The sequence below is a fragment of the Staurois parvus genome, unplaced genomic scaffold (genome assembly GCF_062004578.1).
Source record: "Staurois parvus isolate SC_StPar_1 unplaced genomic scaffold, SC_StPar_1.0 ptg000463l, whole genome shotgun sequence".
Lineage (NCBI taxonomy): Eukaryota > Metazoa > Chordata > Amphibia > Anura > Ranidae > Staurois > Staurois parvus.
Window position 1 is genome coordinate 2,063,781 of NW_028318259.1, and position 13,276 is coordinate 2,077,056.

Consider the following 13,276-nt stretch of genomic DNA (forward strand, 5'->3'; position numbering starts at 1 on the left):
CCGAATCACACACCTACTGAGCGACATATCAGACTGGATGTCGGTCCACTTCCTTAAACTGAACCTCTCCAAAACCGAGCTCCTAGTTTGCCCCCCAGCCCGCGCCCCCCCCGACTTCTCCATCATGTCCAACAACGCCAATATCAAACCCGCCCCGCAGGCCAGAGTACTTGGTGTCATTCTGGACTCCAACCTATCCTTCCAGCCCCAAGTCCAATCTTTAACAAACTCGTGCAGACTCCACCTCCGCAACATCGCCAAAATCCGCACGTTCCTAACCCCAGAAACCACTAAACAGCTCATCCACTCCCTCATCATATCACGCCTCGACTACTGCAACTCCCTCCTCACTGGCCTACTTCGCCGCTGGGTATCCCCGCTTCAGTCGATCCTGAATACGGCTGCCAGACTCATTCACCTTTCCAACCGCTCCATCTCTGCCACCCCCCTCTGCCAATCCCTCCACTGGCTTCCGATTGCCCAACGGATCAAATTCAAAATACTAACACTGACGTACAAAGCCGTCCTCCATACTGCCCCGAACTACATCACCGACCTAATATCCAAGTACCACCCAACACGCACACTCCGCTCCTCACAAGACCTCCTTCTCTCTAGTTCCCTGGTCTCCTCCTCCCATGCCCGCCTCCAGGACTTCTCCAGGGTGTCACCCATCCTCTGGAACTCCCTGCCCCAACCCATCAGATTATCACCTACTCTCCTCTCCTTTAGGCGCACCCTGAAAACCCACCTCTTCAGGGAAGCCTACCCCACCCCCTGCTAACTTGCCGACCTCCTCCACTCTTCCTACCACTCCATCCCCCACAGCTATCTCCTCCTGTGCCACCATCCCCTCCCTCATAGATTGTAAGCTCGAAAGAGCAGGGCCCTCGATCCCCTCATGTTTTGCATTGTATTGGTATTGTTCTGTCACATGTTCTGTCCCCCTTTGTATTGTACAGCGCTGAGCGAACTATCGGCGTTTTATAAATACTGTATAATAATAATAATAATAATAAAGCCTAAGTAAAATTTTGCAACTTTGACATTTGTTAGTAAAACCGTCCATATCATCACAACTGCTTTGTACATCCAGGTGAATTATACCGTGTTTTTTTCAGGACAAATTGGGCTTTTATTTGGTGGTAAATGGTAATGGATATCTCTTGATTTTTTTTTATTATCAAAGAAAAACTGGCCCAAAATAGTAAAAAATATATATTTTTTTAATGTAGCTGTGTGTTTCTTGTTACTATTATAACATACCACCAAAGAACAACCCAAAATAAATTTTCCAGCTCTTGCTGATCGCAGCGATACCATATATGTGTATGTTATTTGTTGTTTGTACCCGTAGTACAGCCCAGAAACAATAGTGCGCATTTTGTTTTTTACCTAAAACTAACTGACACTGATACCAATTTAGAGAAAAAAAAATCCTGACCTTTGACCCTAAACCTTTGACCCTGACCCAAACACTAACTCTGGCACTGAACTAGATCAAACCTTGATTTAGGTATTTTTTCTATATTTTTTATTTTATTTTTTTTATATTTATTTATTTCCTAGATTGTAAGCTGGAAAGAGCAGGGCCCTCGATCCCCTCATGTTTTGCATTGTATTGGTATTGTTCTGTCACATGTTCTGTCCCCCTTTGTAATGTACAGCGCTGAGCGAACTATTGGCGCTTTATAAATACTGTATAATAATAATAATTTGTCTTTTTTTTTTTTACAGTTTTTTTTCTATCTGCAAGGAGATAGAGAGATACATTGTATCTCTCTCCTCCATTAAGAGAGAAAAAAACCAAGGGGGGCGGGCTTCACGGTGATTGATCACTATGTTAGCCAATCAGAGACTGTCACAGCGATCATGTGACCCAAAATGGGATTCCCTTGTCCCGTTCGTTATAACGGGACCCTGGGCTCTCAGTGACACCCCGATCTTTGTGCTGGGAGCACGTTGTGCAGTGCGCTCCTAGCACAAAGACAGGTATGCAAATATGTGGCCCCACGGAAAAAAAAAAAGCCCAGTTCTGTGAGGCCACATATTTGTGTTACGTTGGCGTGAGGGGGTTAGATAAATTCTATAACTATTTTTACTGTTCTGTCTCATATGGGATTTGTCCCATAGGAGACAGAACAGTAAAAATAGTTAAAGAATTTCTTTAACCACTTCACACCGACGTAACACAAATATGCGGCCTCACAGAACTGGGCTTTTTTCCGTGGGGCCACATATTTGCATACCTGTCTTTGTGCTGGGATCGCGCCGCACTGCCTACACAAAGTACTTTGTCTAATGTAGTCAAGTGATTCCTAAGCTTGGTTATGAGATCCACCCTACCCCTCTCTCCTTCTGCCACAGCTGAGCCTACAACAGCTAGGAAGGACATGGCTGCTTTATAATGGCAGCTAATCTTGGCTCTGAGCACTTTCAACAGACAAGCAGCAGCAAGAGGAATGCAAAGGGGAAGGGTAGCAGTCATTGCATTCCTCTTGCCATTGCTTGTCTGTGGAAAGGCATATTGATAATTTTACTATTGAGAATTTACAAATTTTTGCAAAAAAAGTGGACTAACCTTTAAGTTGACACCCAAAGCCTTCGTTGTTGGAATGATAAAGTACAGCATCTACCGTCCCCCTACTGTCCTCCTTACACCATTATGGTTATGACTACAGTACAGGTGCTTTTTACAGCTCATTATTATTATTATTATAATACAGTATTTATAAAGTGCCCACAGTTCGCTCAGCGCTGTACATTACAAAGGGGGACAGAACATGCGACAGTACGATAACAATACAATGTGATACATGAGGGGTTCGAGGGCCCTGCTCTTTCGAGCTTACAATCTAGGAGGGGGGGATGGTGGCACAGGAGGAAATGGCTGTGGGGGATGGAGTGGTAGGAAGAGTGGAGGAGGTCAGCAATTAGCAGGGGGTGGGGTAGGCTTCCCTGAAGAGATGGGTTTTCAGGGTGCGCCTAAAGGAGAGAAGAGTAGGTGATAATCTGATGGGTTGGGGCAGGGAGTTCCAGAGGATGGGTGACACCCTGGAGAAGTCCTGGAGGCGGGCATGGGAGGAGGAGACCAGGAAACTAGAGAGAAGGAGGTCTTGTGAGGAGCGGAGAGTGCGTGTTGGGGGGTATTTAGATATTAGGTCGGTCATGTAGTTTGGGGCAGTATGATGGACAGCTTTGTTCGTCAGTGTTAGGATTTTGAATTTGATCCGCTGGGCAATCGGAAGCCAGTGAAGGGATTGGCAGAGGGGGGTGGCGGAAACGGAGTGGTTGGTTAGGTGGATGAATCTGGCTGCTGTATTCAGGATCGACTGAAGTGGGGATAGCCTGTGGCGAGGCAGGCCAGTGAGGAGGGAGTTGCAGTAATCGAGTCGTGATATGAGGGAGTGGATGAGCTGCTTAGCGGTTTCCGGGGTTAGGAACGCATGGCAATGCTGCGGAGGTGGAGTCTGCATGAGTTTGTAAGTGATTGGACTTGGGGCTGGAAGGATAGATTGGAATCAAGTATGACTCCAAGTACTCTGGCTTGTGGGGCGGGCCTGATGGTGGCATTGTTGGACGTGATGGAGAAGTCAGTGGGGGGTGGTGTGCGGGCTGGGGGGAAGACGAGGAGAGGTTCAGTTTAAGGAAGTGGAGCGATATCCAGTCTGATATGTCGTTCAGTAGGTTTGTGATTCAGGCGGAGACTGAGGGGGTGAGGTGAGGGGTGGAGAGATACATTTGCTCATCATATACTGGACTATTACCTTCTGGATCTTGAGTGATTTGATATTGTCAAAGCATTTCTTGAGATGTGGTTGGACAGCCTCTGGGTTCCGGGACTGTCCAAGGATCTCCAGCAGGTCGTCATTGGACAGGAAGTAGAATCGGGGGAAGATTTGACGCTTTGTCTCCAAGTACAGATCCAGAGACTTCTGTATACCTTCCAGAACCGCATTCATCTCCCCCAGCTTCTCCAGGAGGCCTGAAAATCCAAAGAAAACGGTTTTATATATATAAAATCCCTGCACAATTTTGTTTATCATTTAACGTCAATAAGAAATATGATTTTGTCTAAGAGTCTAAAAGTTTCCATAATGCAATTTATTTTTCTGTGGAACCATGACAGATTCACTTTGGAGGGTCCTTTCGTCATGTCATTAAGTGATGGGAATGATGCATCAGTTTCTCCTGTACTCGCTTTGCCCTTTTCTCTTCTTTTTTTTTTGTGTACTCAGAAGTATGTTAGGCTATGTTGTGATGTATTCAATTTATTATTTGCTGGGAATAAACATAAGATGTACAAATACAAAAAAAAAGTGTATAGGTGAATTTTCATTTTAAAGCTGAACTTCAGACCAAGAGCTAAATACACAGATGAAACACATATACAGTTAGGTCCATATATATTTGGGCACAGGCACAATTTGAGCTTTTTCAGGTATTTACCAAAACATATTCAAGCTATAGTTCTATAATGGATATGGGCGGACAGTGCGCTCTCTCAGGTTTAATTTGAGGGTATGCACATTTAAATTGGAAGAAGGGTTTAGGAATTACAGCTCTTAAGAGTAGCCACCCCCCTTTTTCAAGGGACCAACAGTAATTGGACAATTGAATCAAAAGCTGTTTCATGGCCAGGTGTGGGCTACTCCTTTGTTATTTCTTCATCAATTAAGCAGGTAAAAGGTCTGGAGTTGATTCTAAGTGCAGTATTTACATTTGGAATCTATAGCTGTGAACCTACATCATGCGTTCAAAGGAGATGTCCATGCAAGTGAATCAAGCCATTGTAAGGCTTCAAAAACAAAACAAATCCATCAGAGAGATCGCAGCAACATTAGGAGTGGTCAAATCATCAGTTTGGTACATTTTCAGGAAAGAAGAATGCACTGGTGAACTCAGCAACATAAAAAAGGCATGGACATCCATGGAAGACAACAGTGGTGGATGATTGCAGGATCCTCTCTATGGTAAAGAAAAACCCATTCACAACATTCAGACAAGTGAAGAACACTCTCCAGTAGGTGGGCGTATCATTGTCAAAGTCTACAAATCAAGAGAAGACTTCACGAGAGCAAATACAGAAGGTTCACCACAAGGTGCAAACCATTCATAAGCCTGAAGAATAGAAAAGCCAGATTAAATTTTGCCAATAAAACATCTAAAAAGCCGGACCAGTTCTGGAAAAGCATTCTTTGGATGGATGAAACTAAAATTAATCTGCACCAGAATGACGGGAAGAAAAAAAGTGTGGAGAAGGCTTGGAACAGCTCATGATCCAAAGCACACAATGTCATCTGTAAAACATGGTGGAGGCAGTGTGATGGCATGGGCATGCATGACTGGGTCATTGGTGTTTGTTTATGATGTGACAGAAGCAGCCGGATGAATTCTGCAGTGTTTACAGATATACTGTCAGCCCAGAGTCAGCCAAATGCAGCAAAGTTGATTGGACGGCGCTTCACAGTACAGATGGACAATGATCCAAAACACACTGCAAAAACAACCCAGGAGCTTTTGAAGGAAAAGAAGTGGAATATTCTGCAATGGCTGAGTCAATCACCTAATCTCAACCCAAATGAGCGTGTATTTCACTCGCTGAAGGCAAAACTAAAGGCAGAAAGACTCACAAAGAACAACTGAAGACAGCTGCAGTTAGAGCCTGGCAAAGCATCAGAAAGGAGGAAACCCATCAATTTACGTAGCACTTTACAAATATATTGTACATTCACATCAGTCCCTAACCCTCAAGGGGCGTACAATCTAAGGTCCCTAACTCACATTCATACATACACATACTAGGGCCAATTTAGACAGGATCCAATTAACCTACCAGCATGTCTTTGGAGTGTGGGAGGAAACCGGAGTACCCGGAGGAAACCCACGCAGGCACAGGGAGAACATGAAAACTCCAGGCAGGAGGTGCCGTGGCTGGGATTCGAACCAACAACCCTAGTACTGCCAGGAGGAAGTGCTAACCATTTAGCCACTGTGCTGCCCCGATTGACCATTTTCACATAGAATTTCAAACCTGAGTAATATTCGGGGTCACTGCTAGGGAGGATGTATTAATTTGTGTAGTTTAGGTTTGCCTGGAGTTCAGCTTTAAAGGAGATACAAACGATTCCTCAAATGGCGGCCCTAGCGGTAGCACCCAACACACCTGGAAAGTGGGTCCCACGCAGAGCATTGTTGTCCTTGTTCAGTCTGTCCATGATGTTTTTCCAGCTGATATTCACTTGGTCAAACTCTGCTGATTCTTGGGGCAGTTGCTTCCGTATGTCCTCTCCCATGAAGATGTTCTGTATGGACAAAGACACAGTTGAGGATGGAACTTAACAGAACTATGTTTATTAACCCAAATAGTATGTGTAACCAATTTGTCACATCTAAATGCCAGATCCTAACAACATATACAATAAAAGTTAGTAAATAAAAATAATAAAATCATTTTAATAAAAAATACTACAAGATTAACACTAAATTAAAATATTTAAATAAAAGTAAGCAAATAAATAAAATACAATCAATAACAATCATTTAACAAATAATAATAATAAAAATATTAAATAAAAAGACTTAAATAAAAGTAAGGACTCAAAACAAAAAATAAACAACAAAATTACAAAATTGAGACTGGGGACAGTCTGCCCAGAGGTTAAATTTCAAGTTTTGGTAATTGCTGAGAAGTTAAAACTCAACTGCAGGCTCAGCATCACCACCACCCCCCGTCCCAGTGTTGCCTGCTCCCCCCCTAGAAGAATGCCCTCTGTATATTTTGCTTTTTTTTTATACTTTATTTATTTCAGGTACTTATATAGCGCCATCAATTTACACAGCACTTTACATATATATTGTACATTCACATCAGTCCCTAACCCTCAAGGGGAGTACAATCTAAGGTCCCTAACCCTCAAGGGGTGTACAATCTAAGGTCCCTAACTTACATTCATACATACACATACTAGGGACAATTTAGACAGGAGCCAATTAACCTACCAGCATGTCTTTGGAGTCTTTTATACGTAACTTTTTCTGAAGTCTACAAACTGCTCACATGACCAGCAGGATTTTTTTTTCCTTTTGACTTTCTCCTGCAGACAACAGCACTGATGTAATAATGTCAGCGCTGCTCTCTGAATCATGATATTGTGAATGAAGGAAACAGTGATGATGTCCCCTCGGGGGTGGGCCTTTGACACCCTGAAAATATGGCATTTCCTCAGTCTTCCAGCTACAGTGATGCTGGGCATACTTCAACAGGAAAGTCTGAGGACATCTTGTAGCAAAACAGAAGTACATCAGGGGACAGCTATATGTTGAATTTGGACTGTACTAATTCATCTTACTGTAAATGAAGGGAACTGTGGTGATGCCCCCTTGGGGGTGGGCCCTAATATCCTGCACTCATGGTATTTCCTCAGTCTTCCAGCTAGAGTGATGCTGGGTATCCTTCAACAAGAAAGTCTGAGGACATCTTATAGCAAAAGAAGTACATCAGGGGACAGCTATATGTTGAATTTGGACTGTACTGATTCATCTTACTGTAAATGAAGGGAACTGTGGTGATGCCCCCTTGGGGGTGGGCCCTAATATCCTGAACTCATGGTATTTCCTCAGTCTTCCAGCTAGAGTGATGCTGGGCATCCTTCAATAAGAAAGTCTGAGGACATCATATAGCAAAAGAGAAGCACATCAGGGGACAGCTATATGTTTAATGTGGACTGTACTGATTCATTTTGCTGTGAATGAACGGCACTTTGGTGATGCCCCAATTGGGGATGGGTCCCTGACACCCTGAACTAACAGTGCCTAAAGAAGAAGACTCTTGATATTGACCACTCTGGTGGGTGGTGAGTTCCCACTGTCTCCAAAAGCTCCAGGCAGAATCTTCTGCTTCCCAATGTGTCAAAAAACATGGCCCCTCATCAAGCACTGTAGTGCCACCCCCCCACCCCCACATCACCACAGAACACAGTGGTAAAGTATGGGCTGGTGGGAAGAATCAAAGCCACAGCATGGGACCAGGCATACAAATGTGGGAGACTGTAGCTTAGACAGACAGAGAAGCACGGGCCCCCCATCTGATGGAGAGGTATTAACAGTCGTCTTTTATGGGACGCTTCAAAACAGAAGAAGCTCAGAGGGAACTCAAAAGTAGGACATCACGTCATGTATCTCGAAAGCAAACTAAATATTTGGTGCGTATCTACTCAAAGGTATACTCAAAACATTTACAAGATTCCTTTTTGCTAAATATATTTGAATCGATCCAATTGGTTCTTTGCTGTGTAATCAGGCCTGGAACATTTCAATGATTACACCAAAATAAATACTCCTTGCAATTGTTCTCTTCTACTTTCAATATACAAGCCCTGGTGAAGGGGAAGTGTTTTAGACCCTTGAAACGCTGGCTTATGTTATGAACTAACACCAATATTAAAGTCATTTTGACTCTTAGATCTTTGCTCTGGTGTACTCTTTAAACTTTTGAATGTGAATTTTAAACTCTGGGTCCTCTAATCAGGGTGTAACATTATTTTGTTGAGAAATGCCTTACCGGAGTCATTGGTGCCTAATGTGTACTAGACTGACTTTCTTCAACTATGAATATTTGCTGAATTTAGTGACACAAGTTATGGACACGGACTCATATAACCTACTCAGTTACCAACTGTGGTTCAAATGCAAAGAATTCTGAATTATTTCAAATGATCTTCAAATCTCAAACTGACAAAAGTTGACAAAAGTCCAAAGCTCGTCTGCCCAGGCCCTTCTAATAATCCTTACCTTTGTCCATGTAGAACAACTCAAGCTTCCCAGTTGCACATGCTCACCGTTTTATGCTACCACTCGTTTTGGCTGCCAGTAAAATGCTGTGCACTCCCAGGTACACTGTATTACCAAACGTATTGGGACACCCCTCTAAATAATTGGATTCAGGTGTTCCAATTACCTCCATGGTCACAGGTGTATACAATCAAGCCCCTAGGCATGCAGACTGCTTCTACAAACATTTGTGAAAGAATGGGTCGCTCTCAGGAGCTCAGTGACTCCAAGCGTCGTACCGTGATAGGTTGCCACCTGTGCAATAAGTCCATCCGTGACATTTCCTGGCTACTAAATATTCCACGCTCAACTGTTAGTGGGATTATAACAAAGTGGAAGCAACTGGGAACAACAGCAACTCAGCCACCAAGTGGTAGGCCATGTAAAATGACAGAGCCGGGTCAGCACATCCTGAAGCACACAGTGCGCAGAAGTCACCAACCGTCTGCAGAGTCAATAGCTAAAGACCTCCAAACTTCGAGTGGCCTTCAGATTAGCACAACAGTGCATGAAGAGCTTCATGGAATGGGTTTCCATGGCCGAGCAGCTGCATCCAAGCCTTACAGTACATCCTCAAGTGCAATGCAAAGCATTGCATTCAGTGGTGTAAAGCCCGCCGCCATTATACTCTAGAGCAGTGGAGATGTGTTCTCTGGAGTGATGAATGGCAATCCGATGGACATGTCTGGGTTTGGCAGCTCCCAGGAGAACAGCACTTGCCTGACTGCATTGTGCCAAGTGTAAAGTTTGGTGGAGGGGGGATTATGGTGTGGGGTTGTTTTTCAGGGATTGGGTTGGCCCCGTTGTTCCAGTGAAGGGAACTCTTAATGCATCAGCATACCAAAACATTTTGCACAATTTCATGCTCCCAACTTTGTGGAAGAGTTTGGGGATGGCCTCTTCCTGTTCCAACATGACTGCGCACCAGTGCACAAAGCAAGGTCCATAAAGACATGGATGAGCCAGTTTGGGGTGGAGGAACTTGACTGGCCTGCACAGAGTCCTGACCTCAACCCGATAGAACACCTTTGGGATGAATTAGAGCAGAGACTGCAACCTAGGCCTTCTCGTCCGACATCAATGCCTAACCTCACAAATGCGCTTCTGGAAGAATGGTCAAACATTCCCATAGACACCCTCCTAAACCTTGTAGACGGCCTTCCCAGAAGAGTTGAAACTGTTATAGCTGCAAAGGGCAGGCCAACTCAATACTGAACCCAACGGACTAAGACTGGGGGGCCATTAAAGTTCATGTGTGTGTTAAGGCAGGCGTCCTAATACTTTTGGCAATATAGTGTATTCATGAGCATGTAACTTGCTATTCCTCTCATGTGACAGCTCTGATGCCTAGTGATTGACCCTTCACCGTCACATGGGGCCAGTAAAGGCCAAATCAATATGGAGCTTACAAAAGACTGAAGAGTGAGGAAAGGTGAGCATATTCTGATGAAGAGGGGGGAGATAACGGACCCTTTTACTTTGTCTGGACTGTCAAAGGAAAAGGTCACAGGAAATGATTATTTTTAAAACAAATAAGAATAAAAAAGACATAAAACCTCAGTTTATAAGCATGTCAAATGGCAAAAAATAAATTAAAATTGACCAAAAGCCATAACAGTTCCCCTTTAAGTGAATCTCACCTCAAGGTACAGCCACTGTCTCTGCACAGTGAGGATCATTTCGATAACCTCCAGGATATGGGACAGACAGCGCTCCCATCGGTCCACTTCCTGCTCAAAAGCTTTCACAAACGGTGATGCCTTCATGGTGGAGATGCTGACTTGGTTGTCTTCTAGAGCCTGGAATACTTCATCTGTTCCTCTGTTAGAAGAAAATGTACTCCTTAGGTAGTTATTTTGTGAATGTTAGTCACTTGTGTGCCACAGTGCCAGCTCTTGCTGTGTCCAATAAGTATGTCGTTCATAAAACAGTTACATAAAGATATAAAATCAAAGTGCAGCTCTAAAGTAAAATTAAACTAATGACCGTAAATAAGACTCTGTATGAATAAAATAAATTGTTCATAAAGTGACAGTCCGTGCTAAGGTGTCAATCACAATTGTGAGAGGTTTCAATATTCAGTGATCTGCTAAAAGATGTGGTAAGAATACGCACTCACCAGATGCGTATTGTAAATACGCATGTAAAATATGTAATCAGAGGTCCCCTTTAAGGATAGATGAGGTAAGCCAGGTATGGAATATCCTCCCTCTGGATGGTATACAGCACATCAGGTAATTCCTGGGTGATAAAGGAATTCATCCTGCCAGATTCCTGTCATCTTCCTGCACGAATCAGGTGATTCTGGTCAAGGACTCAGATCATGGATACGGGAAGTCTTGAAGAAAGATCTGGCCTTTAAGCACATAAAAGTTATTTTTCCAACAGCTCCAGCCCAGCTCCCTGCTGAGCTATTGATTTACAGAGCCTTAACCCCGGAGATAGCTGAAGTTCACCACAGGATCCAGAGTAGGGAGTTTCCATCCCACGCTGCAAACACCCATTCATCCTTAAAGGGGACCTCTGGCAGGATGAATTCCTTTATCACCCAGGAATTACCTGCTGTGCTGTATACCATCCAGAGGGAGGATATTCCATACCTGGCTTACCTCATCTATCCTTAAAGGGGACCTTTGATTACATATTTTACATACGTATTTACAATACGCATCCGGTGAGTGCGTATTCTTACCACATCTTTGAGCACATCACTGAATATTGAAACCTCTCACAATTGTGATTGACACCTTAGCACGGACTGTCACTTTATGAACAATTTATTTTATTCATACATATTCTTATTTACGGACATTAGTTTAATTTTATTTTAGCGCTGCACTTTGATTTGACATGTTGATTGAGGTTTTTATTTGGTTACCTTTTAGTGCATTAGCAGCTTCATTTGAGCGCTCAATGATTCCCACTTTTTATAGTTACATAAAGATGTTGAAATGCATGACAAAGGCATGTCATGATCTGGTCTTCCGGACACTAACAAGACCTAGCACTGGCTATACACTTGGCAATATTCTAAGACGTTTTGGACCTTTCAGTTGGCTTTCAACCACACCAATCTGCTACATTTTATTTGGTTTACAGTGTCAAGTGACTAAACACCTGAAACTTTGGTGGATATTGGTTGGAACTACTGCAGTGCCACCCAAGAAGAATTATCTATTAAATTCCATTGGATGATTTAGTCAATTGACACTTGGAAGCCTTCCAAAATTAGTAAGCATATGATCAGGGGCGGACTGACCATTTGGAAACTCGGGCACTGCCCGAGGGCCCGGGGTCATTAGTGGGCCCCATGAGATGCCCCTGGTACCTTTTTCATAGGCTTTTTTAAGTTTGGGCTTTTTTAAGGACACAGGGGCCCCATGATCCCCTATTGCCCGGGGGCCCCATGAGTTGTCAGTCCGCCCCTGCATATGATAGGTATAACAGCTCAATGAAAAGTTGTGGCTGGTGCTATCACTGAAAATCTAATAATTGAAAATACGTAAAATAAAACAGACCTTCATAACTTTGACTTTATAAATAAAGTATTTTTTATTATCTTATCCTAAAACCTAACTCCAGACAAAAAGCATTTTTGTAGTTTTGGGTAGCGTGATGAAATGTTAGAACTTTTTCCACGCCTTAATTGCTGTATGTGTCTCAGTAGAGGATATTTCTTCCTGTTCTATTGGCTTGGATCACATTTTATGGACTCTTGACTATTTTTCCTGTATTATGGGCAAAACACAATTTCAATTTTTTGTGTCACTCACCTCAGCCGATAGTGGCCCTTGTCTTTGTACGTGACAATGTCCAGCTTGGTCTCCTCCCAGGTTCTTGTGATGTTTTCCAGGGCCTTGGTACAAAAACAAGAACATTTTGTCAAAGTGAAATTGCCTATGATTTACCCTGATTTACAAAATATGACATTTTAGGCCAGGGCTATAAAATAATCAAAGATGTAAATTGTATTTATCACATACACTCACCGGCCACTTTATTAGTTACACCTTGCAAGTACCGAGTTGGACCCCCTTTTGCAGTCAGAACTGCCTTAATTCTTCGTGGAATAGATCCAACAAGGTGTTGGAAACATTCCTCAGAGATTTTGATCTATATTGACCAAAAAATTGACTGTTGCCTTTCTATCATCTTGAACCACTCTGCCCATTCTCCTCTGACCTCTGACATCAACAAGGCATTTTCATCCACACAACTGACACTCACTGGATATTTTCTCTTTTTCGGACCATTCTCTGTAAACCCTAGAGATGGTTGGAATGAATGGAAAATCCAGTAGATCAGCAGTTTTTTGGTGCCAGCCCATATGGCACCAACAACCATGCCATGTCCAAAGTCATTTAAATCCCCTTTCTTCCCCATTCTGATGCTCGGTTTAAACTTCAGCAGGTCCTAACCCCAGAAACCACTAAACAGCTCATCC

General features: G+C 43.2%; 1 protein-coding gene across 1 annotated transcript in view; it reads right to left on the reverse strand.

The window, feature by feature from the left end:
* DNAH2 (dynein axonemal heavy chain 2) overlaps window positions 1-13,276 on the reverse strand; it is a 426,940-nt gene that overhangs the window by 196,219 nt on the left and 217,445 nt on the right. The window contains exons 28-31 of the mRNA XM_089688974.1: window positions 12,606-12,688; window positions 10,473-10,653; window positions 6,167-6,305; window positions 3,768-3,985 (exon numbers count right to left, since the gene is read on the reverse strand). Of these exons, the coding sequence (XP_089545100.1) occupies window positions 3,768-3,985; window positions 6,167-6,305; window positions 10,473-10,653; window positions 12,606-12,688 (621 nt within the window). The remainder of the gene's footprint in view (window positions 1-3,767; window positions 3,986-6,166; window positions 6,306-10,472; window positions 10,654-12,605; window positions 12,689-13,276) is intronic.